Source organism: Rhinoderma darwinii, chromosome 5, assembly GCF_050947455.1.
Source record: "Rhinoderma darwinii isolate aRhiDar2 chromosome 5, aRhiDar2.hap1, whole genome shotgun sequence".
Lineage (NCBI taxonomy): Eukaryota > Metazoa > Chordata > Amphibia > Anura > Rhinodermatidae > Rhinoderma > Rhinoderma darwinii.
The window spans coordinates 99,982,762-100,010,371 of record NC_134691.1 but is presented as its reverse complement, the minus strand read 5'-3'; the positions used below and the strand labels follow the sequence as shown (position 1 = coordinate 100,010,371).

The window sequence follows — 27,610 nt, the reverse complement described above, 5'->3', positions numbered from 1 at the left end:
TAGCAGCTCTGTTCTTAGAGCAGTAATCAGGAGCCAATAGTATTGGTTCCTGATCTTTTGTGATCACTATGAGATCCAATCATAGTGATCACTACTGTAAAATAAAAGTAAAAACATGTATCTGTTTCTCCTCACTGTTCTAGCTGTATAGAGAAACAGATACAAGTGTGTCAGTGTCCCCACACAAAATCACTTGTTCCTCACACACAGTTTATTAAAAAAAAACTAATTTTTTTTTCAGTATTTTATAGTATATACACATATATATATATATATATATATATATATATATATATATATATTTACTGTATATACTAAGAATCGTACTATAAACTACTTTCTTTTTAGGGTACGCGGTTAGGCCTCATGCACACGACCGTAGCCGTGTGCACGGCCGTGATTTTCGGGTCGGCCGGCTGCGGACTGTCAGCCGCAGGCCGCCCGCAAATCGTGGGACATGCACATGGCCGCCACCATTGTTTTCAATGAGCCCGGACCGCAGAACAGGGCCGTAATAAGACATGCCCGTTCTTTCTGCGGTCCGGGCTCCCGGGCCGTGCAAGGACCGCAAAAACTACGGTCGTGTGCATGGCCCCATAGAAAAGAATGGGGCCGCAATTCTCCCGTGGATTTTCAGGGGGAATTGCGGCCGCAAAAACACGTTCGTGTGCATGGGGCCTTAGACGGCGTAGGGTGCTGTTCTGGGCTTGGGTTTACGGTTTGTGTTAGGCGTAGGGTTTAGGTTTAGGTTTGAAAAAAAAAAAATAAACTTAAAGAGGCTCTGTCACCAGATTTTGCAACCCCTATCTGCTATTGCAGCAGATAGGCGCTGCAATGTAGATTACAGTAACGTTTTTATTTTTAAAAAACGAGCATTTTTGGCCAAGTTATGACCATTTTTGTAGTTATGCAAATGAGGCTTGCAAAAGTCCAAGTGGGTGTGTTTAAAAGTACAAGTCCAAGTGGGTGTGTATTATGTGCGTACATCGGGGCGTTTTTAATACTTTCACTAGCTGGGCGCTCTGATGAGAAGTAACATCCTCTTCTCTTCAGAACGCCCAGCTTGTGACAGTGCAGATCTGTGACGTCACTCACAGGTCCTGCATCGTGACGGCCACATCGGCACCAGAGGCTACAGTTGATTCTGCAGCAGCATCAGCGTTTGCAGGTAAGATCGGCTTTTGCGAGCCGTGCTGTCATTATAAAGTATAGCAGCACGGCCCGTAAAATAGAAAAATAGAACATGTTCTATTTTTTTAACGGCACGGGCACCTTCCCGTGAGAAAACGGGAAGGTACCCGTGGGTAACAGAAGTCTATGAGCCCGTTATTGCGGGTCATAATTACGACCCGCAATAACGGGTGTTTTTACGGTCGTGTGCATGAGGCCTTAGTTGATAAAAAAAAAATTTGAAACCGCTAGTTCCATTTATTATTTGCGGTTTAGACTATTATCATTATGGCTGCCAGAAGATACAGCGTTGAGGAAGCCTATCAGATGCTATGCTCAGATACCGATTCTGCATCTGAAGTTGAGCTTTTAGGGTATGTGAACACGTAGTGACCAAAAACGTCTGAAAATACGGAGCTGTTTTCAAGGGAAAACAGACCCTGATTTTCAGACGTTTTTTGAGCAACTCACGGTTTTCGCTGCGTTTTTTACGTCCGTTTTTGGAGCTGTTTTCATTGGAGTCTATGAGAAAACGGCTCAAAAAACGTCCAAAGAAGTGTCCTGCACTACTTTTGACGAGGCTGTATTTTTACGCGTCGACGTTTGACAGCTGTCAAACGACGACGCGTAAATGACAGGTTGTCTGCACAGTACGTCGGCAAACCCATTCAAATGAATGGGCAGATGTTTGCCGACGTATTGTAGCCCTATTTTCAGACGTAAAACGAGGCATAATACGCTTCGTTTACGTCTGAAAATAGGTCGTGTGAACCCAGCCTTACTTGAAAGCGACAGTGTCGCTTCAAGGGATTCTATGGATAGGAGACCCAGCACCAGTGATATGGGAGACGGCGCAGTTGCCACAACGTCCGTTCAAAGTGCAGCCCCTGAAATTGCACAACTCCACCAAACCGATTTAGTGTGGGAACCCACGAGTTTATTTTCTCCCACCATAAATTACTTTATTGCTACTCCTGGCATAAGTCCCAATGTCAGTAATTTTTCACCACTAAATTATTTTAATATTTTTATTACGGACCAAGTTTTGGAACATTTTGTGCAGGAAACCAATTTGTATGCCAGGCAGTACATTGCCAATAAGCCTTCGTCACCTAATGCCAGGTTGTGGAATCCCACAAATTTCAAAGGGCGTCTCTCATTCCATCAATTCATACCCTCAAAAAGTGCAAAATACGGGGTAAAGATCTACAAGTTATGTGAAAGCACTACTGGCTACACATGTGCATTTAAGATCTAAGAGGGTAAAGACAGTGAATTTAATCCACCAGGGTGCCCTCCAAATATTGGTACCACTGGTAAGATTGTGTGGGATTTAATTGGCCCTTTCCTACACAAGGGGTATCATGTATACACGGACAGTTTTTATACCAGTGTGCCATTGTTTAGCGCCCTTCATTGTGCCAACACCGGAGCCTGTGGCACAATACGCAGGAATCGCAAAGGTTTCCCACATCAACTTGTGGATAAAAAACTACAAAAGGGGGAGTCATGCACTTTTCAAATTGAGAAGATGCTGGCTTTAAAATTTTGTGACCGCAAGGACATCTACATGATCAGCACTGTCCATGCAAGTGCAACGGCAACTATTAGAGAACGTGGGGCCTCTGCAGATAGACAAAAGCCTGTGTGTGTCATCGGCTATAACAAATTCAGGTTGCGATGCAGAACGCATTTGTCCTGTACAAAAAATCAGCGGGCAGGGCGACATTCTTTGAATTTCAGGAGAAAGTGATTGAAGATCTCCTATTTCAATCTGCAGACCAGAGAGTAGCCCATGAGTCAGAGGATGTACACCGACTTGTTGAAAAACATTTTTTACACCCCATCCCTTCAACATCTAACCAAAAATACCCCAAAAAACGGTGTCGGGTCTGCAGCAAACGAGGACAGCGAAGTGAGTCACGATATTATTGTTCCGCTTGTCCTTCCAACCCCGGTCTATGCATAAGTCCCTGTTTTGTCCTTATCAATACACTATGGGCTTTATTACAGTTTTGTTCGGGTTTTTGGTGGACCTCTTACACCCGACAATACTTCTAGAAATAGCGACATTAATTTGGGGAGTAGTAGTCCTTTACTGTATCTATACATACGGTGTGGGACACTGCCCCTTTATATATTCTACAGGTGATTGGTTGTTTTGTGCAAATGGAGGTTCCTACCTTGCCGGGCAGGGGCTTGTTATGGTGTACCGCGTCACTTGGCACATTTGTCCCTTATATAGGGATTGATGGAGCTAAAGAGACGTTGTATGACCAGTCACTTTGAATAATAAAGTCATTACAGCCCTACAAATTTTCTTTCATCCTGTGAACATGCTCTAGTTTTCCACATAGCTGGATACATTCTTCCTCCTTTTTTTTGGATATATTGCCTTTTTCCGCCAACAGTTTAATACATTTTCCCACTCTAACTTACTATATATCAGAGCGGGTTGATATACATAATATCTATGGACTGACATGATTTCAGGACAGCTGCTTTCTTAGCACGACATAGTCATAGGGTGTAGAAACTGTTAGGGACATCTATTTCTCGATCTAGAAAAGTAGAATCCTCCCATTTTCAAAGCAAAATGTGTGTCCTGAAAGCCTCCGGGTGCTCCCTTCCTTTTGGGTCCTGCCGTGTGTCCAGGAAACACATTAGGGCCACAATGGGGATATTTTTGAACACAGGAGAAACAGGGTGATACATTTTCTGGTGCATTTCCTTATTCTCATGTCCTCTGTACAAGAAATCTGACCTTAAAATGACACATTTGTGAAAAAAAGTGAAATAACATTTTCTTTCAACCTGCTTTGCATTAATTCCTGCGAAAACTGTGGGGTCAAAATACTTAGTACACACCTAGATGAATGCCTTAAGCGGTCTAGTTTTCAAAATGGGGTCATTTATGGGGAGTTTCTATCTTTTTGGCAGCTCAGTGCATCTATAAATGTGTAATGGGACCTGAAACATTTTCAAGCAAAATGTGTGTCCTGAAAGTCTTCGGGTGCTACCTCCCTTTCGGGCCCTGCCGTGTGTCCAGGCAACGCATTAGGGTCACAATGGGGGCATTTTTGAAAACAGGAGAAAACAGGTTGATAGATTTTGGGGAGTGTTTCTTCATTCTCATGGTCGCTTTACAAAGAAATCGGTCTTCAAAGTGATACTTTTATATAAAAAGTGTTTTGTTTTTTTATTTCACCTGCTATGCATTCAATTTAGCAAAAAACAGTGGGGTCAAAATACTCACTACAGCCCTAGATAAATACCTTAAGGGGTCTAGTTTTCTAAATGGGGTCGTTTATGGGGAGTTTCTATCGTTCTGGCAGTTCAAAACCTCTCCAAATGTACAGTGGGGCCTAAAACATTTTCAAGCAAAAATGAGACCTGAATGCCTCCGGTTGCTCCCTTCCTTTCGGGCCCTGCTGTGTGTCCAGGCAACGCATTAGGGTCACAATGTGGGCATTTTTGAAAACAGGAGAAACAGGGTGATAGATTTTGGGGTGCGTTTCTTCATTCTCATGGTCGCTTTACAAAGAAATCGGTCTTCAAAGTGATACTTTTATGAAAAAAGTGAAATTATATTTTTTTACGCCTGCTTTGCATGAATTCTTACAAAATAACTGTGGGGTCAAAATACTTACAACACCCCTTAATAAATACCTTAAGGGGTGTAGTTTTCAAAATGGTGTCACTTGTGGGGGTTTCCACCATTCTGACACCTATGAGCCTCTGGAAACCTGGCTTGGTGCAGGAAAACAAAATGTACTTCAAAATTTATAAAATCATTACTAAACTTGTAAGTCTTCTAAATTGCTCAAAAAAAAAATTTTTTTTCCAAAAGTGCTGCCAAAATAGAGTAAAGCGATGGAAATATATATTTAATAAAAAAAATTGTACAGTATGTATGTACATATGTGACATATTGCAGTTAAAAAAAGGGCAAAATTGTAATTTTTACAAAATTTCTTCAATTTTTCCATTAATTTCCGCAAATCGTATCAGTCTACTTTTACCACTAAAATCAAGTACAACATGTGACGAAAAAAACAATGTCAGAATTACTTGGATATTCAAAACTTTCGCAGAGTTATTCGCTGATAAAGTCAGACATACCAGATTTAACAAATCTGGCTTGGTCATTAAGGTCTTTTCAGGCCCGGTCATTAAGGGGTTAAAATAGATCGTTTTTCAAAATAAAAAGCATTACGGTCGCCTACATTATAGCGCCGATCTCCTTATGTAGGAGATAGGGCACTTATAATGTGGTGACAGAGGCTCTTTAACACTGCAATTCCAACACCAAGAAGGAAAAGTCTGGAATTGTGGAAATCACAGGATTGATAGACATGTTAATGATATGCAAATTCCAAAAAAATAACTTAAATGCAAGCAAACTATTCCAAACACCTTGATTTTTTCAGTATGGAGTATTAGCGCCACACGCAGAAATACACGCACTTACACGCCTTGGCATGCTATCAATGAGGTTATTAATGGTTTTCTGAGGAATGTTATGCCACGCTGAATGCAGTTGGGCATGCAAATAATCAAGACTGGCTGCTCCCTTTGCGATTGCCGACCAACGACGTCTCAGATGTGCTCAATGGGAGACAAGTCCGGAAACGCTGCTGGCCATGTTAGCACGTTCAGGTTACATTCACACGCGCGTATCAGATTCACGCGCATGAAAAAACGCGTGTGAATCTGGTCCGTGTGTTGCATTATGCATCAGTGTGATTTCCGAGTGGCATGCGTTACTCACGCACTCGCAAAGCACATCTTTTTTTAATTATTTTCAATTGAATGGATGCGCAAGTCACGTACCGTAGACGGATGTGCATCTGTGTGCGGTGCGTGGTTTTCGCGCACTCATTGACTTCAATGGGCCCGTAGGTACGTGAAAACACACCAATATAGAACATCCAGTGAGTTTCACGCAACAGACTCTCGCTGCATGTGTGAACGGCCCCATTGAAATCGATGGGTCCATGTGCTGCGCGTGATTTCCCTACAGCACACGGACGTTATTCTTGTTTGTCTGAATGAGCCCCTAGGCCTCGCAGGCTGCTCACAGTAGCACGAGCAACATGTGGCCTGGCATTGTCCTGTTGAAAAACGGCTTCGGGAACACTTTGATTTGGTAGTGGAACCAGTGGTACGGCTATTTCTCCAATGTAACGCCAAGATGTTAGTGTATCTGAACTGAAGACTAAAGACGCCCGGCTACCGTACATTATGCCACCCCACACCATAATCCCGGGAGAAGGACTGGTGTGACATTTCCTTGTGAAGGCCTCTTCATGGCGTTACCCACGTGGTCTCCAAACCAATGTCCGGCTATCATTGCGCCCAAGACAAAAGCGGGACTCATCGCTGAAGAGAATAGACTTCCATTCCAGTCTTACTGTGCATCATGATAGCCTTTGAGAGCGGTGGCGTGTGGTCAATGGAACACCTGTAGCTGGACATCTGGCTCGTAGCCCAATGTCATGCAAACGCCTTCTGATTGTGTCTAAACTGGTTGCCGTCCTAGGCTTGGAATGTGAATTCCAATTTCACTTGCAGTACAGAATAGATCACTATGCACCATTCTTCCAATCAGACGATCCGTCCGTGCAGATATTCACCTCCGCACACCTTTTGCGGTCATTCACGTTTGTTGTTGCACTCCCAAACTCTGTGTCACAATGTTAAATAGTGCTCACATCTCAGCCTAGGTGCATAGCGATCTGTCGGAGTGATAAACCAAAGTCTCTCAGTTCAAGGATTCTGTGTCAGTTTGCGACAAGTGGCGATAACTGGCACATCGCTGAATAGGAGGCATCGCACAATCATCCCACACCACTTGATCCAATTTTTGAGGTTTCATGTGGCTGAAAAAAGCCTTATCCCTCTCCCACATACCACAGATTGGAGCTAGGTGCTTTCTTATCCCCCTTTTGAAGCACACTCTTTGCAGTATGGGGAATTTCACTAGGAAAGGCCTCATGCACACGACCGTAAAAACTCCCGTTATTACGGGTCATAATTACGACCCGTAATAACGGGCTCATAGACTTCTAATGGCGACGGGTGCCTTCCCGTTTTCTCACGGGAAGGTGCCCGTGCCGTTGAAAAAGATAGAACATGTCCTATTTCAGGCCGTAATAACGGCACGGACAGTCCATAGAAGTCTATGGAGCTCTCGTAATGACGGGGGCTACATGTGTGCACCCGTCATTACGGCAGCGTTGCTAAGCGACGTCAGTAAATAGTCACTGTCCAGGGAGCTGAAAGAGTTAACTGATCGGCAGTAACTCTTTCAGCACCCTGGACAGTGACTACCGATCAGTATAAACCTGTAAAAAATAAAAATAAAAGACGTTCATACTTACCGAGAACTTCCTGCTTCCTCCAGTCCGGTCTCCCGGCCGTTGCCTTAGTGACGCGTCCCTCTCGACATCCGGCCCGACGTCCTGGATGACGTTTCAGGCCATGTGACCGCTGCAGCCAATCACAGGTCAATCACAGGCTGCAGCGGTCACATGGACTGCCGCGTCATCCAGGGATGTCGGGCTGGATGTGAAGAGAGGGACGCGTCACCAAGACAACGGCCGGGTAAGTATGAATTTCTTTAACTTTTATTACAGAAAAGGCTGTCCCTTCTCTCTATCCTGCACTGATAGAGAGAAGGGGCTGCCGATTAGTGCAGTGCTATTTTGCCGCCAAAAACGTGCTCGTAAATACGGGTGGAATACGTGTGACACCGGACCCATATTTACGGGCACGGGTTCGTAAATACTGGTGCAAAACGGGTGGAATACGTGTGACACCGGACCTGTATTTACGCCAGTATTTACGGGTGGGAAAAAATAGGGTCGTGTGCATGAGGCCAAAGAGTTTCCCTGGTAAAATAAGTGCGGTATCGCTTCCAACAAATGTTTTTGGGCCCTCCCCTTCCTGGTTCCAAAATATTAGGATCTTGATAATCAACTCTTGAAACAGAAGTAATGTTCCCTTCTGGCCTACACATGGGGATTATTTTTCCTCCCTGCCTTACGGGAGCCATAACCTAATTTTTTCATAGACTTCGTGGTATAAGGGAACAAGCTGTAGTTTTAATTGGTACCATTTTGGGGTAAATGCAACTTTTTTATTCCATTTTTTTTGGAGGCAAAGTGATCGAAAACCAGCAATTCCTACATAATTTTTTAATACGGTATTGAACATGCGGTATAAATTACATGTTAACTTCAGTCTGCGAGTCAGTACCATTATGGGGATACCAAATTTATATATTTTTTGGAATGTTTTTTCAACTTTTTCACAATAAAAATTTACTTTTCTGTAAAACAGAATTGTGCGTGTCTCCAAATTCTAAGAGCAATAACTTATTTTTTAATCGACAGAGTGATGCAAAGGCTTGATTTTCGTGGGACGTGCTGTAGTTTTTATTGGTATCATATGGGGTATATTCAACTTTTTGATCACTTTCTTTTCTTTTATGGCACTATGATCAAAATACACCAATTCTGGCATTGTTTATTTACAGTGATCACCGTGCAGGACATACAGCATAGCTCGCATGCTACGCGGCTACCGTAACTTCCATTCACTACTATGGGAGTTACGGAAACAGCGTTTCCGTAACTGATCCATGTACTATACGAGCGATCTAACGATCGCTGGTTCAAGTCCCATAGGGGGATCTTATTTTTCCCCAAGCACAATGTAAAAAAAAATTTCAAAAAAAATTAAGAAATTGGTATCGCTGTGTCCGTAGAGGTCAGATTACAATATACCATTATTTAACTCGCACGGTGAACGGCGTAATCATTGTTTTCTTATCAACTTAGCGCTAAAAAAATTGAAATAAGAAGTGATCAAAAAATTTTATGTACTAAAAAATGGTGCCAATAAAAACTACAGCTCATCACGCAAAAAATAAGCCCTCACACCGCTCAAATCGATGAAAAATATAACTGTTATGGCTCTCAGAATGGGGTGAAACGGAACACATTTTTTTTTTTTAACAAACAGTTTTATTCTTTGTAAAAGTAGTAAAATATTAAATAATTTTTTTTCCGATTTTCTGTTGTCGAAAACCTGGGTGCGTCTTATAGTCCGAAAAATACGTTATATTTATATGATTTTCCACTATGCAGTCAATACATTTCTCCTAAACAATTTGCTCTAAATAAGGAACCTTCGCACCCCCATCCACAAAATTAAACCCCACTGTGCAGTCCAGAGAGAGGGATGGGGAGTTGCCTTGTAACTAAAAGATTTTAAAAACCAAACGCCAACATTCCTTTTTTGCTTCATTCGGGCTCTATTAGAATCTGCTATTAAACCGATTTCTGTGTCATCCTCGCTAGAAATTCAGCAAAACCTAGTTTCTCAATTATGAAGCACATAATTAGATATATTGCATATATAAATTTTATTTTAGTAGTGAAACAGTGGATAAAGTATATTTTAATTCCGTAAGTCCCTTTTTTCCAGAAATAGTATTGGATTAAAGGACGAAGAAAAAGTTTACCCAAAAAAAAGTATGTTTGGTGTTTTCAAGATCTAAATAAGAAAAAGAGCAAAATTGTGGATGTACTACAAACGATACTTTTCCGGGCAAAATATTTGAAGCGAATAGCTTGACAAAGGCATGGAGAAGCTGAAACGTTGCATCCTTTTGCACTGATGGTTGAATGAATTTATCTAATTTGATATGATCTCTGGAGTACTGCCTCTTTTTCCATTTTAAGTGAATAGCAGGTATCAGAGGAAAATAAAATAAAAATACTGCAGACAAAAAAATATATAAAAATAAATAAAAAGTAGAACATCTTTTCAAGCCACCTCAGGTCCTTTGTAGACAATTTTTTCACTATTTGATTACTTAAAGGGGTATTCCCAGAACCAACATTTATGTCCCGAACCCCACGTTCTTCCTCACTGAACCCACCGCAGTGAGCAGGAGCTTGACTGGAGCAGAGGACGCTTGTCCACTACTGGATCCAAAGTTTTCCTCACCGAGATTTTGCTCTGGAACCCCGTTCTAGTGATCAGTGGGGCCCCATAGAGATCACATGGATAGGTGATAAATGTGAATTCTAGGGATACCCCTTAAACTATGTAGGTAGAGTACTATATACAGTCACACTTGGAACCAATACTATATAGTACCATCAGTAAAATATTTAACCTTCGTGCACCAAGTAGTAATAGTGACGTATGGAGCGGGCCCACGCGCCCAGCCCGCTCCATATGCTGTGGGCGTCAGCTGTGTATTACAGCGATCGCGCTGTAGCCCTTTTATTCTTAAGAGTTTGGACCATAATAACCAAGATGCCCATGATGCCAGACACACTTTAGATGGGTTTTCAAGACTAAAACAAAGATATCCTATTCTTCGGATCAGCCGTTTATGTTTGCTTGCGGCGGGTCCAACGTCTAGGACCTCCGCCAATACTCAGAACATATTTAAAATATCGGTCTCCATATACAGCGCTGCAGTGATGACGCTGTACCGGCAGGACTGCTGCAGCCAAAATCAGTGGCGGCAGTGCCCGTGTATCAGACATACGGACATCGGTGCCGCAGTCAGTTGCAGCAATATGAAAAGGGGAGCAGTGGTGAGCCACTGTACTCTCTGGACTGGAGCGGCAGGTGATTTAAAAAGGAGTTTGTGCCCATTTGAAAAGATTTTTCTCAAAAAGGTGAAGAACCCCTTTAATCAGTTTGAGCAACTGAACGTACAATTACGCCTTAATTACAGTCTATTGGCCGCAATGGGGCGTAATGTTACACTTTGTGGATGGCAATACACAGCAGACATCCCACTGCAACGACCGGGAACGGAGTCACCTCCGATTCTCGAACGGTTAACTCTACTCAATGCCGCGGTCAAAGGCTACAGAGGGAGGATGCTCACTGCCACCCCATTGGTGCCCAGAAATGCAATCACGAGGTGGCAATGGGTTGCTATAGCAACCAGGGGCTTAAATGCGCCCAGGCGTGCCATGGCTATATACCTATTACGCCGAATAGGGAGAAGTTTACATGGCGTTTTGTCAGGCAGAAACATTTTTATTTATTTTTTTTAAAGCCAGTTTCTTGGGGTTTTTTGGCGTGCGTTTTTTTTTTAGTCGTTGAATCGAATAAAAAAAAAAAAAAAAATCGCAGGCAAAACCCGCTGATCTAAAGCAAAGGCTGTGGCTTTTTCTGCCTCCTATTGATTTGAATGGGAGGTCAGGGGCGGAGCATTGAAAGAAAGAGAATGCAGCTTTTTTTATTCCACGATCGGTCGAAAATCAATGGGGTGTGTGTGTGTGTGTGAGTGGGGGAGGGGTTTGGAACGTTTCTTGGTGCTAATTTGAACAGGGTTTCCACGTCAAAGATGCTATGTGATCTACCCCATAGATTCAAAAACTGACAGGCAATATGTAGGAGGGAGGCGGGTTGAGCATCACTGTTCCACTGCTCAAACAGGGTGGTGCCTTCGTCCTGTAGAGCATTTGAGGCTATCCTCATCCTGGCACTTTAAGACCTTTTGCAAGACATTGACGGCGGGCAATGGAGTTGAAATCAATACCTTAAGGCGGGATTCACACGACCGGGTCGCGCCCGAGCCCCGGCCGGTAAAATCGGCCATTCTGCCCGGCCGGTTTGCATAAAGTTTTGCATCCGTGCCGGGCCGGGCAGATCTGGACAGTGACATCAGCAGCAACTCCTGAAGGGGAATCCCCATGTGTTCGGGGATTCCGCTTCAGGAGTTTCCCCTGATGTCACTGCCCAGATATGGACAGAGACATCAAGCGCTCTGTCCAGGAGCGGAATCCCCGAAAACACGGGGATTCCGCTCCTTCAAGGAGCTAAAGTGCGGCTAGCACATAGCAGAGCGGGGAGATACCTCCCTGCTCTGCTATAGTGGCGTCGCTGCAGTAGTAGCAGCCGCAGCAGCTGCTAGCGGCGCCATGGAAGGTGCCGCCGGGCCAGGGCGCTTTTAACAAGCATGGGAAGGGAGCCAGCGCAGCGCTCGCTTCCACCTTCTGTACACCCCGGCCCTGCTACACAGTGTACAGCGCACAGCCATTCGTCAGAATGGCATCAACTCCTCCTCCTCACATGCACTCTGCGCTGTGAGGAGGAGATAGAGCGCAAGCGCCGGAAAACCCGGCCATCACTCGGGACACATCCCGGTGATGGCCGTGTATTACCCGGCACCATAGACTTCTAAGGGAGCCGGGCACCCGGCCGAAGATAGAGCATGTCCTATTTTTTGACGGCCGGTTTTCCAGGCCGTCAAAAAATCGGTCGTGTGAATAGCCCCATTAGGGGTCTATTATTCCTAATGCAGCCGGGTGCCGGCCGATTTATGAACGGCCGGCACCCGGCCGGGAAACCCTGTCGTGGGAATGAGGCCTTAATGTGCTAAACATTAGTGAGAGGAATCAGTTATTTATACTGGTGAAATAAACTCAATGTATCGTCTATATACTTTCAGTAGGTTCTTGCATTAGTTCTCAATATCATGTACAGTGCTGTGAAAAAGTATTTTCCCCTCAACCAATTTCTTCAATTTTTGCTAATTTGTCACATTGAAATGTTTTAGATCATTCAACTAATTTTAATATAAGATAAAGACAACATGAGTAAATGCAAAATGTAGTTATTCCATGTATGGAGGCGAAAGATTAAAAAAACCCTAAACCTAATAACTGGTAGTGCCACCACTTGGCAGTAACAGCTGTAATGAAACGTTTGCGATAACTTGTGATGAGACTTTTCCATCGCTGTGAAGGAATTTTGGCTCACTCTGCAGAATTATTATAATTCGGCTACATTGGAGGGTTTTCGAGCATGAACTGCCCATTTAATTTCTTGCCACACCATCTGAATGATCAGAATTATGACTCAGCCACTACAAAACCTTAACCCCTTAGTGACCAGCCCATTTTAGGCCCTAATGACCAAGCTATTTTATCCGTTTTTCTATAGTCGCATTCAGAGCGCTAGAACGTTTTTATTTTTTGGTCTACATAGCTGTATGAGGACTTGTTTTTTGCGGGATTAGTCGTACATTCGTATACCAGAGCATTATTGCCTGTCAGTGTAAATCTGACAGGCAATATATTAGGACTCCGGCGCGTCCTAATAGGCATATGTCCAGGGCAGACCTGGGGGCTTTATCAAGCCCCCGGCTGCCATAAAACCCCATCGGAGACCCGCGTTTGCATTTGCGGGCCGCCGATGGGTGACAGAGGGAGCTCACTCCCTCTGTAAACAAGTTAAATGCCGCGGTCGCTATTGACGGTGTTGGAGCAGGAGCTCAGCTGTCATCAGACAGCAGAGCCCCGGCTCCAGCCTGCACGGGAGACCCGTGCAGAACTTAGACTATAGGCCAACGTGAAAAGGCGACGGCCTAGCCTAAGGCCACTTAGTGACCAACGTGAAAAGGCGTATTGGTGGTCACTAAAAGGTTAATTATGTTTCTTTTGAGACATTCAGGGGTGGACTCGCTTGTGTGATTCGGATCATTGTCCTGCTAAATAACCAAACTACGTTTGATTTTTAGGTCAAACTAAGGGGCAGACATTCTTCAGGATTTTCTGGTAGAATATAGAATTCATGGTCTCATCAATTATGACAAGTTGTCCAGGTCCTGCAGAAACATTGCAGCCCCAGACGATCATACTACTACTAACATGTTTGAATGTTGTTCTTTAGGTGGAATGCGGTGTAAGCTTTGCCCCAGGATTTAACAACACCCATGTCCTCTAAAAAGTTCCATCTTTGACTCTTCAGTCCACAGAATATTTTTCATAAAGTCTTGGAACAACGTGGTAAAAATAGATTGTTTTTCTAAATAAAAAGCACTGCTGTCACCTACATTATAGCGGCGATCTCCTTATGTAGGAGAAGGGGCCCTTATAATGTGGTGACAGCCTCTTTAAGTAGATAAGGGGCAATTACTTTTTCATGTAGGGCCAGGTAAAACGCAAAAGCATTTTTCCTTCAATAAATGAAATAGTTTAAAAACAGCACTTTGTTTTTACTTGGGCTGCCTTCGTCTAATATTAAAATTAGTTTGATGATTTGAAACATTCAAGTGTGCCAAAAATGTAAAAATAGTAGAAAATTGGAAAGGGGCAAATAACTGTCACAGCACTGTATTTAATTCTGTATGAACATACTCTTCTTCAATTAAACCTTTTTAGACAATGCAATTAAAATGTTTAATTAAAACCAGCTTTAACCCTTTAACGCATTTTCACGTACATGCACATCACGAGAAGGGTCCCATTCCCTCATTCTGACGTGTAAGTACGTGATGGTGCCCGCACAATCATTGCGGGAGCCCGGCTGTGACTCACAGGCAGGTTTCCTCTGCAATGGCAGGGATTGGAGGAACCCCCAATCTCGGCTGTTTAACCCCTTAAATGCCACAGTCAATAGCAACTGATCGCCAATGGGCTGCCATGGCAGCCAGGAGCCGAACAGTCCCAGGCCTACCATTGACTGTACGAGAATTTGGTAATGCCAGAGGCACGTCCCAGGCTACTGTTGTACACGGACAGGCAGTAATGGTTTGGTATACAAAGTATACCAAAGCATTTTAAAATCAATCAGAAGATCACATTGTGAAGTCCCCGAGTGGGATAAAAAAAAAAAAAAAGGTAAAAATGTAACAATTATTCCATAAAAATAGTGTATTTACTTTGTTAAATTGTAAAAAAAAAAAAAAATACACATGGCATCGCCGCAATTGTAATAAAGTTAACGCATTATTTAAAACGGCTTGGTGGACGCCATACAAAGCAAAAAAAAGAACATATATAATTAAAGTTAATCAATCAAAAAGTCCCATGTACCCTTAATTGGTACCAATGAAAACTACATCTTGCCTTACAAAAAACAAGCCCACATATGGCTACATTGACGGTAAAAAAAAAAATAAAAAAAATGTATGGCTCTTGGAATGCAGCGATGCAAGTTTTTGTTTAAAAATAGTAAAAAAAACAAAAACTAAAAACTATACGTATTTGGTATGGCCGTAAATTTACAGACCCATAGAATAAAAGGGAAAATTTTATTGATGCCGCATAGTGAATGACGTAAATTTAAAAAACTCGAAAAAAATGCTGGAATAGCAGGGTTTTCTTTTTAATTACCTTTCAAAAAAAAGTTAATCCATATATTATATGTACCCAAAATAGGTGTGATTGAAAAAATTAAACTCGTTCCACAAACAAAAACAAGCCCCTATACGGCTAAGTCGATGTAAAAATAATTTAAAAAAAAATAATGAAGAATGCCTGGTTTAAGGCCAAAATAGGCCTGGTCGTTAAGGGAAGGTTTTTATAAAATTTGGAAACTGTTGGAAAACTTTTGTAAAAGAATTTCTGAATTGATAAATGACTATTACCGTCAGGGTAGTATTGCTGATTCATGCCTTCAGGAGGACCTTGACTGCCATGACTGTACTGGTCTCCATAATAATCTTCTTGGCCTGAGTATTGTTGCGGTGGACCTACAAAACACAGATGAACACGTAGTTCCATCTATCATGAATGGTGATATGACAAATGTCAGCTGGATGAATTTAGCTTAGCAGTTAGTCATGGTGCCTATCCTGCTATTACTGTGGAGATAAGTTTTTTTATGGCATAACCTTTTGAGGTGGACCTGAGGTGGTAATACACGTATCAAGTGCGGCAGACAGAGCTGAACCGAAATGTTGCATAGGATGCACCGACTTTTTTTCTGTAGAGTGATTGTTAATGCAGATATAACCGCTGCAAATTTGGTGCTGTAGCGCAGTAATATATATATATATATATTAAAATAGGACATGTCACTAGCTCCTATAAGTTAAACTGGTTGGCTACCCTAAATAGCAATGTCTCCCTGATTCCAGCGCTGTTTTTTTTTTACCTGGACCTCACTGTTGTGTTTGCTCTTCTATGCCAATTTGCTTAAGTTAGCCAACAGGGCGTGAACTACCCTCAAGCTGCCTCACGCCGATTGGTCAGCAGCATAGGCAGGGAAGCTAGCTCTACCCCATTGGCTAACTACAGCAAATTAGCATAGAGGGAGCCAACACAAACACCATACCTAGAGCATGCTGTGCTTTGATACACATCAAAATCTCATGAAGCTGTGTATGTAGACTTTTTCAACATTAGACTACAGACTTTAAAGTTACATGTGACCACAGTGTTTCAGACCGGAAAAAAAAAAAAAAAGACACCGAAAACGCCATATGAGAGAGACAGACTTCAAGTGGGTTCGCCGCTTCAGAAAAAGAAACCTACTGGGATGTATGGACGTAACAGAAGGGGCCCGGTCTATTCATCAGAGTGGAGGCCATGAATTTAAATGTGTGCGAGGAGGTGCTTGGTTTTCCCTGCAGCTTCACTTCCCCTTACTAGAACGTTGTTGTGGCATAACGTGATGTTGAAACTGAAAAACCCCTTTAAATTGGGGAAAGCAATCAGTGAACAATGTTTAGCACAATTCAATGATCGGTCGTCTTCAAGATCACTCTTTTATATTAGGACACCAACAAAAACATCCCAATAAGGAATCTAGTTTGTGCTTTTTGTACCTACTAAATTAATAAATTAAAGGTGACTGCAAAAGTGATTATGCGTGAAGTGCATTGCCTCACCGAGACCTACTGACCAAAACCGTAGCCATGTGCACTTCTGTGATTTTCGGGTCAGCCGGCCACAGAGTCAGCTGCGAGCCGCCCGCAAATCACGGGTTGTGCACATGGCCGCGGCCATTATTTTCAATGAGCCCAGACCGCACAACACGGCCATAATAAGGCTTGCCCGTTCTTTCTTCGGTACGGGCTCCAGGGCCAAGCATGGACCGTGGAAACCACGGTCGTGTGCATTGCCCCATATGAATGAATGGGGCCGCAGTTCTACCGTGGATTTTCGGGGGAATTGTGGCCACAAAAGCACGTTCGTGTGCATGGGGCCTAAGGCAGCCTGACATTCTACGTACTTCCTGCCCAGAAGACGATTACGGGGACTAATTTACCAACTCATTTTTGAAAAGGGCAGATAGTAGAAGTCTTTAGCGTAATACAAGTCTTGTCCTAGCGAGTCTCCGGTTAACAGTCCAAAACAATCAGATTAAACACCAGGGCTAAATGTTAGAAAATGTTTTAAAGCGCTGATAAATCCATCCAGGATCCGAACAATTAGCCGTTCACATGTAATTTCACTAAAATTTACCAGGACAGACCTTATATCGAACACCTCAATATACAACTACACAACCCCACATACGTGGCAGAAAGGAAAATATTAGTACCACCAAAGCTTCCTTCTGGTGATCCTTCTCTTGCCGACTGGTGGAATGGGACACAGAGTGGGAGGCCACCACATATGTCCTAATTAAAATATGTTTTCCCACCAAATGATAGTGGGTAGAATATGCCATCACTGCCTCATCAGTGGGGGTCTGGCTGCAGGTATCTACACCAGTCTTTAGAATTAAGTACCAACTGACGCAGATGCTTCACAGATGTTTCAAGCTCATCGATGCCCCCGGCCACCGGCTGGGAACTACAACACTTCCCCAATTCACTTGAACAAAGCAGCGTTACAGTTCTCTGCACAGCCGGTGGGCGGCAGCAACGATATGCAGTAGAAATGCTGAAGTGATTTTGGACCCTTTGTTATCCAGATTGTTAGGGGTGCCAGTGATGAGATCCGCAACGATCGGGAAGTTATGGCAACCACTAGGATTCTAAGATGGGAATACCCCTTTAACCAGTTCAGGACGGGGCTATTTTGCGCCTTCAGGACCAGACACCGTTTAGCCCTTTTTAGCCTGTGTTAGTTAAATGGCTAAAACTTTTTTATTTGTTGGGCTAACTACGTGATTTTTGCGACGTTTTTTCCGTAGACAATGCAGGTTTCTTTTTTTTATCGTTTTTATACACATCCTTTTTTGCGATTTTAGAATTTTTATTCATAAAGTTTGAAAATAGTAAAAAAAACAAAAAACAGCTTTTTTAAGTTTCAGCTATTTTTTTTGGTAATAACATAGTTTTACCCTAAAATAGACCTTTTATTTGTGATCGTCATTGTTTACCTTAAATTTTAATATATTACATGTCTATATTAGGGTAATTAGGTCAGCGCTAGCGTTACAACAATGATTGGCGGGGGGGGGGGGGGGGGGGGGAGTTTTTTTTTGGGGTGGGTATTTTATGTGTATTTATTATTTAATTTTTTTTTGCACTTTACTATTTTTTTTTATTACTATGGTCTGTCCCTCAAAGGTCAAAAAAGACCTTTGGGGAACCTTATATATTTTTTTTCTTTCTTTTACACCATCTTTTCCACTGAAGCCCCAGTTACAGGGGAAATCAGCCCTCTCATAGTGACGATTGTCACTAATAGGGCTGTGCTGGGTCTAGTAAGACCCAGCAGCAGTCTGTCACTAACAGTACCCGGCGATCATGTGACCAGTCACATGAACACCGGGAGGAATAGAGACAGCGCCGCTGCTGCTGTCTCTATTCATATACACAGCGTTCGTTGAGCGCTGTGTAAAAAGACATCGGAGAAGACAGAAGCAGTGAAAGCTGCTTCTATCCTCTCCTCAAGGTCCCCGGCAGTCACTGACAGCCGGAGACCCGACATTCAGCTGCTCGGGCAGAAAGTTAAAACCCGAGCCGTAAAAAGTCTATGGCTCAGGTTTTAAGGACCCTGACCGCTGGCCGTAAAAATACAGCCAGCGGTCGGGAACCAGTTAATAAGGTCTGTCATGTGACATTTTCATTAACACACAAAAATAACAAGTCAAATCAACAGTGTGACCATTTGCATTGTAGTTTTTTTTATTGTACCTTGCTGAGGTGGTCTGTAAGGTGGAATTTGCCTCTGAGCGATCATGTGATTCCCCTGATTAACCTGGCCCATCATTGCCATAGGTGGCTGCTGCCCCTGGTAATGCTGTCCACCACCCTGAGGCATGTTATATTGCTGCGAGGGGGGCTGTTGATGCATCATTGCACCTGAAAAATAAGATCAATTGAGTTACCGGATAAAGCAGTACTATAAAAATGCTTATAGAACGTCCACCCCACAAGATTTTCCCTATTTCAAAGCCTTCAAACTAAAAGTATACCAGACTTGCGTCATTATGGGTTCACAATAATATGCTCAACTAACTGCGGATTTTATTCAGTGAATCATAATCTCCTCCAATGTCACTCAACACATGACAAGACAGGACCAACTGAAATCTATTTAGTTACCTTGATTTGGCTGCATATTCATGCTTGGCCTAGGACCGTAGTTGCCCATTGACTGGCCTTGATTCATACCCATCTGATTTTGGACTGGCATACTTTGTGAAGATGGCACAGTGTGATTATAGCCTCCCATGGAACCATGATTAGTAGAAGGCATAGGCATTGAGCTATTTGTCATGTTATGTTGATTAGATCCTGGTCCTTGCATAGGCATATGGTTTGGTCCTTAAAAAATAAAAAATACATTTTTTTAAAGTAATATTTTAACAAAAAACTTGTGGGAGAGATGTAAAAAAAATCTGTGAAGCCATTGAGACACGCGCCCTTTAAAGGGCTGCCATTTTTGTCACTAATTATTCCATTACCATTGTGTAAATACATCAAAGAAGTGTATCAATTGTCAATTTTAGAAACATACCTTTCTAGGCATCAGAGTGAAATAAAAACAGCCATGCTTCTACTATACACGAGATACATGACGGAGCATATGTTCCTTTATTACACCGCGTACCACCTGCAAACACCAAATCATGACCTGGCAGTGAAAGGGTGACAGAGCACAGGTACGGTTTTATTGCTTCGAAGGGTTTTACATTTGCAGAGCCAATGGCCAATCTCTCGACAAAAAAGCTTTTGAGAGCCAGCTGTACTGTGTGGTTTCACACAGACTAAATTTAGACAGTTCTGCTCATCACAGCGATGCTGTGTGTCAGCCGCATCAAAGCCCAAGGGCAGAAAGATAAGCAGTGAATACAGGTCACGTAGCTCTGTAGCTAACAAACTGCAAGAGAGCTCGTACTCCGGGGGATTCTAGGCAGTTTTGTCATCAACAATCTAGTATCCCCTGAGCCCGCACGTCGATTGGTTGCTAAGCAACAATGGTGTTAACACCTTAGAGAAGGGATTCTTACCAGGCATCTGGCCGTTCATCTGGGTTTGCATGTGTGGTGCAGGCGGACCCCCGCCTACCATCCCTTCTGAAGGCATGTTGTGAGAACGTGGTGGCTGTGGAGGGCCACTCTGATTCATCCCTGCTGGACCCATAGGCATATTCTGTGTGGGGAGCTTAAGCAGATTTACAACAGATTTAATGCAAGGTATACAAAAATAAAAGTGTCTCATTTTACAGACTGACATGCATCATAGATCGTTAACTGCTTACGGTTACAAGAAATGGAAAATAAAACCAATAAGGCTTCATTCACATCTGCCCCAGGGCTCCGTTCTGGCGTTCCGTCGGAGCTTCTCGTTAGAACAGAGCCCTGACAAACGGAAACAATAGGTTTCCGCTTGCACCACCACTGATTTCAATGGTGACGGATCTGGTGCAAATGGTTTCCATTTGTCTCAGCTGTGTAATGGTTCCGTCGTTTTGACAGAATGAATAGCGCAGTCGACTACGGTATTGATTCCGTCAAACGACGGATCCCTTGCACAACTGAGACAAACGGAAAACATTTGCACCGGATCTGTTACAATTTAAAGAGGCTCTGTCACCAGATTATAAGTGCCCTATCTCCTACATAATCTGATTGGCGCTGTAATGTAGATAACAGCAGTGGTTTTTATTTTGAAAAACGATCATTTTTTAGCAAGTTATGAGCTAGTTTAGATTTATGCTAATGAGTTTCTCAATGGACAACTGGGCGTGTTTTTATTTTTTACCAACTGGGCGTTGTACAGAGGAGTGTATGACGCTGACCAATCAGCGGCCAATCAGTGTCCTGCACTTCTCATTGTTCCAGCCCAGCATGATCCACAGCACAGTGTGATTGTGCAGTGAAAGTAAACACGCCCACTTGCTAAAAAAAAACACAATACACGCCCAGTTGGAAATAAGAGAAAACACGCCCAGTTGTCCATTAGAAAGCCTCATTTGCATAAATATAAAATTGCTCATAACTTAGCCAAAAATGATCGTTTTAAAAAAAACAAAAACGTTGCTGTTATCTACATTGCAGCGCCGATCACATGCAATAGGAGATAGGGATTTGATAATCTGGTGACAGAGCCTCTTTAAAGAGGCTCTGTCACCAGATTTTGCAACCCCTATCTCCTATTGCAGCAGATCGGCGCTGCAATGGAGAGAAGAGTAACATTTTGTTTTTTTTAAAACGAGCATTTTTGGCCAAGTTATGACCATTTTTATATTTACGTAAATGAGGCTTTCTAAAGTACAACTGGGCGTGTTTAAAGTAAAAGTACAACTGGGCGTGTATTGTGTTCATTACATCGTGGCGTTTTTACTTCTTTTACTAGCTGGGCGTTGTGTATAGAAGTATCATCCACTTCTCTTCAGAAAGCCCAGCTTCTGGCAGTGCAGACACACAGCGTGTTCTCGAGAGATCACGCTGTGACGTCACTCACAGGTCCTGCATCGTGTCGGACGAGCGAGGACACATCGGCACCAGAGGCTACAGTTGATTCTGCAGCAGCATCGGCGTTTGCAGGTAAGTCGATGTAGCTACTTACCTGCAAACGCTGATGCTGCTGCAGAATCAACTGTAGCCTCTGGTGCCGATGTGTCCTCGCTCGTCCGACACGATGCAGGACCTGGGGCAGGAAGTGAGTGACGTCACAGCGTGATCTCTCGAGAACACGCTGTGTCTTTGCATTGCCAGAAGCTGGGCGTTGTGAAGAGAAGTGGATGATGCTGATTCGTCAGCATCATACACTTCTATACACAACGCCCAGCTAGTAAAAGTACTAAAAACGCCCCGATGTACGCACATAATACACGCCCACTTGTACTTTTACTTTAAACACGCCCAGTTGTACTTTAGAAAGCCTCATTTACATAAATATAAAAATGGTCATAACTTGGCCAAAAATGCTCGTTTTAAAAAAAAAAAAAAACTTTACTGTAATCTCCATTGCAGCGCCGATCTGCTGCAATAGGAGATAGGGGTTGCAAAATCTGGTGACAGAGCCTCTTTAAATCAATGGTGATGCAAACGTAAACCTATTGTTTCCATTTGTTTCATGAAGGACTCCGTTCTAACGGGAAGCTCCAACGGAACGCCAGAATAGAGCCCTGACGTGTGAATGAAGCGCAAGGTCAAACAGGACTAAACAATGATATTTGAGCATGTACAGTGCCTTGTGAAAGTATTTCCCTCCCTTGGGGTTTTCCCTGTTTTGTTGTATTACAGCCTTGAATTAAAAATGGATTTTGGAGAGGGTTGGGCCATTTGATTTATACAACATGACTACCACGGAGGAGCAAAATATTTTTTACAAGGCTTGAAGAAAAAAAAAAGAGAGAACTTTAAGGCTATGTTCACACGGGGTATTTTGCCGAGTTTTTTGACGCGGAAACCGCGTCGCATAACTCGGCAGAAACAGCCCGAGAACGCCTCCCATTGATTTCAATGGGAGGCGTCGGCGTCTTTTTCCCGCGAGCAGTAAAACTGCCTCGCGGGAAAAAGAAGCGACATGCCCTATCTTCGGGCGCTTCCGCCTCCGACCTCCCATTGACTTCAATGGGAGGCAGGAGAAAGCGTATTTCTCGCTGTTTTATGCCCGCGGCGCTCAATGGCCGCGGGCGAAAAACGGCGCTATAATTGCCGCGAAAATCGGCGTGCAGGGAGAGGAATATCTGCCTCAAAGTTCCAAACGGAATTTTGAGGCAGATATTCCTCCCCCAAAATACTCTGTGTGAACATAGCCTAAATGTGCTTAAAGAGGCTCTGTCACCAGATTTTGCAACCCCTATCTGCTATTGCAGCAGATAGGCGCTGCAATGTAGATTACAGTAACGTTTTTATTTTTAAAAAACGAGCATTTTTGGCCAAGTTATGACCATTTTTGTAGTTATGCAAATGAGGCTTGCAAAAGTCCAAGTGGGCGTGTATTATGTGCGTACATCGGGGCGTTTTTAATACTTTTACTAGCTGGGCGCTCTGATGAGAAGTATCATCCACTTCTCTTCAGAACGCCCAGCTTCTGGCAGTGCAGATCTGTGACGTCACTCACAGGTCCTGCATCGTGTCTGACACATCGGCACCAGAGGCTTCAGTTGATTCTGCAGCAGCCTCGGCGTTAGCAGGTAAGTCAATGTAGCTACTTACCTGCAAACGCTGATGCTGCTGCAGAATCAACTGTAGCCTCAGGTGCCGATGTGTCCTCGCTCGTCCGACATGATGCAGGACCTGTGAGTGACGTCACAGCAGTGATCAGGCAGAAGCTGGGCGTTCTGAAGAGAAGTGGATGATACTTCTCATCAGAGCGCCCAGCTAGTAAAAGTATTAAAAACGCCCCGATGTACGCACATAATACACGCCCACTTGGACTTTTGCTTTTAAACACGCCCACTTGGACTTTTGCAAGCCTCATTTGCATAACTACAAAAATGGTCATAACTTGGCCAAAAATGCTCGTTTTTAAAAAATAAAACCGTTACTGTAATCTACATTGCAGCGCCGATCTGCTGCAATAGCAGATAGGGGTTGCAAAATCTGGTGACAGAGCCTCTTTAAGTATTCACCCCCTGAAAGTCAGTACTTTGTGGCACCGCCTTTTGCTGCATATACAGATACAAGTCTCTATTAGCTTAGCACATCTAGACTGGGGATATCACGATACCAGAATTTAGTATTGCGATTTCGATACTTTGCCAACAGTAATAACAAAAAAATCCTTCCATTTTCTGATGTGAGGCGCGTGGTGTGAGGATTAATTTAAACTCCACGTGCCGCACATTAATAGTAATTAACCCCATCATATTTCTCAGTCATAATGGGTTAATGTGTAAGGTACATGATGGGGTTAATTACTATTAATGTGAGGCAAATGGAGGTTAAATTCATCACACCTCGTGTCTCACAAGTGATAGAAAACAGTTTTTATTTTATTTTTTTACAACGTACACATCATAAATGGCACAAAAAAATTGTTGTGCAGGTTATTACGGCTGCGCTAATACTGAATGTGTGTATATTTTATGTATTGAGACTTATTTTAACGTTTATTGTAAAAAATTTGTATGTGTATTTTTTTTTTATTTCACATTACTTTGTTTATACTCTATTTTTTTAACTTTAATGTACTAGAATATATCTATATTACAGTACATTAGACGGGGCACTGATTGGTATGTCCTAACAACTGCCTGTGTACTAAGTATGCCCTAACAGGAAATATTGGTAGGACAGCCCTGGGGTCCGGGTGCCGAGCCCCCCCCCCGTCATTATGAAACTAAGGTGCAAAGTTGAGAGATTTGCTCCTTCGGCTGTGATACGTTCAGCCTGAAGACCGATCACATAGAACGTCTATGTGAGCCGTCTTCGGCTTGACAGTTGAGCACTTCCGCACCTTCGTTTCAGAACAGTGGGTGTCTCAGCATCCAGACTCCCTTTTTGATAAGTCATAGAGATGTATCAGAAGTATGATGACAGTGTAGTTATTCTTTGAATGAGCCCTTAAGCTGCACTGGAGTGGTTCAAGAGGAAACATTTAAACGAGCGTGTGAATCGTCCGTGTGATGGCCATTAAAACAAAGGCTGTCACACGGACTCATGTATTTCAATGGGGCCGTTCACATGGCCGTTGTTTCAACGGAGCGTGTGAAGGGTACATGGAAAAATAGGACATCCTATTTTCTTGCGTTTTCACGCATCCCTCCATAGACTCTAGTCTATGAGGGATCCGTGATAACGTGTCCCGCACGGGTGCACCTCGGACGTGAAAAACTGTTTTTCACGTGTGAGGGTGCATGCGTTCGTCTGAATGTAGCCTTAGTAGTATGTTTAGGGTCATTGTCCTATTGGAGCGTGAACCCGCATCCTAATCCAAAATCTCTGGTAGACCGAAAAAGGTTTCCCCTCACAAATTGCCCTGTATTTACGGCCATCCATCTTTCCTTCAATCCTGACCACTTTTCCAGTCTCTGCCAATGAAAAGCATCCCCCCCCCAGCATGACACTGTCACCACCATGCTCCACTGTGGGAATGCTGTCCTTCAGATGGTGGGAGATGTCAGGTTAGCGCCACACACAATATTTCCCACGATAGCAAAAATGTTCAATCTTAGTCTCAACTGAGCAGTAAACCTTCCATGTGTTTGGAGGGTCTGTCACATGTTGTTTGGTTAACAAAGTGTTTTATTTATTTATTTTTCTTTAACCCCTTAGTGACCAGCCCATTTTAGGCCCTAATGACCAACCTATTTTATTCGTTTTTCTATAGTCGCATTCAAAGAGCTATAACTTTTTTATTTTTTCGTCTACATAGCTGTATGAGGACTTGTTTTTTGCAGGATTAGTTGTGCTTTTTAATAGCACCATTTTTGGGTACATATAATTTTTATATTAACTTTTATTAACCTTTTTGGGGGGGGGGGGGGATTATAAAAAAAAAAAAAACACTGAAATTCCGCCATTGTTCTATGCGTTTTTAAATTGACGCCGTTCACTATGCGACGTAAATAACATGTTACCTTTATTCTATGGGTCGGTACGATTACGGCGATACCACATATGTGGAGGTTTTTTTATGTTTTACGACTTTTGCACAATAAAAACACTTTTGAACTAAAATTATTTGCTTTTGCATCGTCGCTTTCCAAGAGCCGTAATTTTTTTATTTTTCCATCAATGTAGTGATTTTTTGGGCTTGTTTTCTGCGGGACAAGACGTAGTTTTGAATGGTACTGTTTTGGTGTGCATGGCACTTATTGATTCATTTTTATTATGACTTTTTTGGGGGGCAATGGAAAAAAATTGCAATTTCGCCATGGTTTTTTGCGTTTTTTTTTACGGTGTTCACTTTGCGGTTTAAATTACATATTAACTTTAATAATGGAGTCATTACGGTCGCGGCGATACCACATATGTGTACTTTTTTTTTTTTTTTTACACTTACTAAATAAAACCACTTTTTATGGAAAAAAATGGATTTATTTTTTTACTGTACTTAATAATAATCTTTATTTCACTTTGATGACTTATTTTATTAGTCCCACTAGGGGACTTTACTGTGCGATATTCCGATCGCTGCTATAATGCTCTGGTATACTTCGTATACCAGAGCATTATTGCCTGTCAGTGTAAATCTGACAGGCAATCTGTTAGGACATGCCTCCGGCGCGTCCTAGCAGGCATATGTCCAAGGCAGACCTGGGGGCTTTTATCAGGCCCCCGGCTGCCATGACACCCCATCGGAGACCCGCGATTGCATTCGCGGGCCGCCGATGGGTGACAGAGGGAGCGCACTCCCTCTGTAAACAAAGTTAGATGCCGCGGTCGCTATTGACGGCGGCATTTAACGGGTTAAACGGCCGCGATCGAAGTAAACTTCGATCGCGGGCGTTGGAGCAGGAGCTCAGCTGTCATCAGACAGCAGAGCCCCGGCTCCTGCCTGCACGGGAGACCCGTGCAGGACTTAGACTAGGCTGACGTGAAAAGGCGTCAGCCTAGCCTAAAGCCCATTAGTGACCGACGTAAAAAGGCGTATTAGTGGTCACTAAGGGGTTAAGCAATGGCTTTTTTTCTTGACTTCCATAAAGCCCCACTCTGTGGAATGTACAGCTTATACAGTAGTCCTAAGACAGTCACAGCTATCAGAGTGGATCTTTGGAGCTTCTTCAGAGTTATCATTGGTGTCTTTGTGGAGTCTCTGATTAATGCCCTGCTTGCCCAGTCTGAGTTTTGGAGTTGCGCCATATTCTTTCCATTCTGTTATAATAGATTTAACATTGCTCCATGGAATGCTCAAAGTTTGGGGTTCTTTTGTTTTTTTTAACCCAACCCCGATTTATACTTCACAACGGTCTCTGAGCGGTTTGAAAAGCTCATTAGTCTCCATGTTGCTTGCTTAGTGGTGCTGTAGACTCAGGGGCCTCTCAGAACAGGTGTATTTATACTGACATCATTTGACACTTTGAGCGCACACAGGAGGGCCTTATTCTACTAGTTGCGACTTCTGAAGTGAATTGGTTTAACCAGACCTTATTTAGTAGTTTCATCGTAGAGGGTGAATACAAATGAAGACAGAACTTTTCAGATTTTAGTTATTTTTAAAAACAAGCCTTTTGGTTCTGTTTTTTTCATTCCACGGTGATCAGGTCCATTACATAAAATGGAATTAAAATGGATTTTAAATCTGAGTGTGACAAAACATGAAAAATGCAAAAGGGGGGGGGGGGGTGGTACTTTAGCAAGGCACAGTATTTTG

The 27,610-nt window shown here is 43.0% G+C and overlaps 1 protein-coding gene across 3 annotated transcripts in view; it reads right to left on the bottom strand.

Annotated features, from left to right (window-relative positions):
* SS18 (SS18 subunit of BAF chromatin remodeling complex) overlaps positions 1-27,610 on the bottom strand; it is a 76,887-nt gene that overhangs the window by 20,837 nt on the left and 28,440 nt on the right. Inside the window, exons 4-7 of one of the 3 annotated variants that reach the window (XM_075826323.1) lie at positions 20,350-20,503; positions 19,442-19,663; positions 19,031-19,198; positions 15,584-15,688 (exon numbers count right to left, since the gene is read on the bottom strand). In XM_075826323.1, coding sequence (XP_075682438.1) covers positions 15,584-15,688; positions 19,031-19,198; positions 19,442-19,663; positions 20,350-20,503 — 649 coding nt within the window. The remainder of the gene's footprint in view (positions 1-15,583; positions 15,689-19,030; positions 19,199-19,441; positions 19,664-20,349; positions 20,504-27,610) is intronic. The other 2 variants (XM_075826325.1, XM_075826324.1) reach the window with 2 other exon arrangements.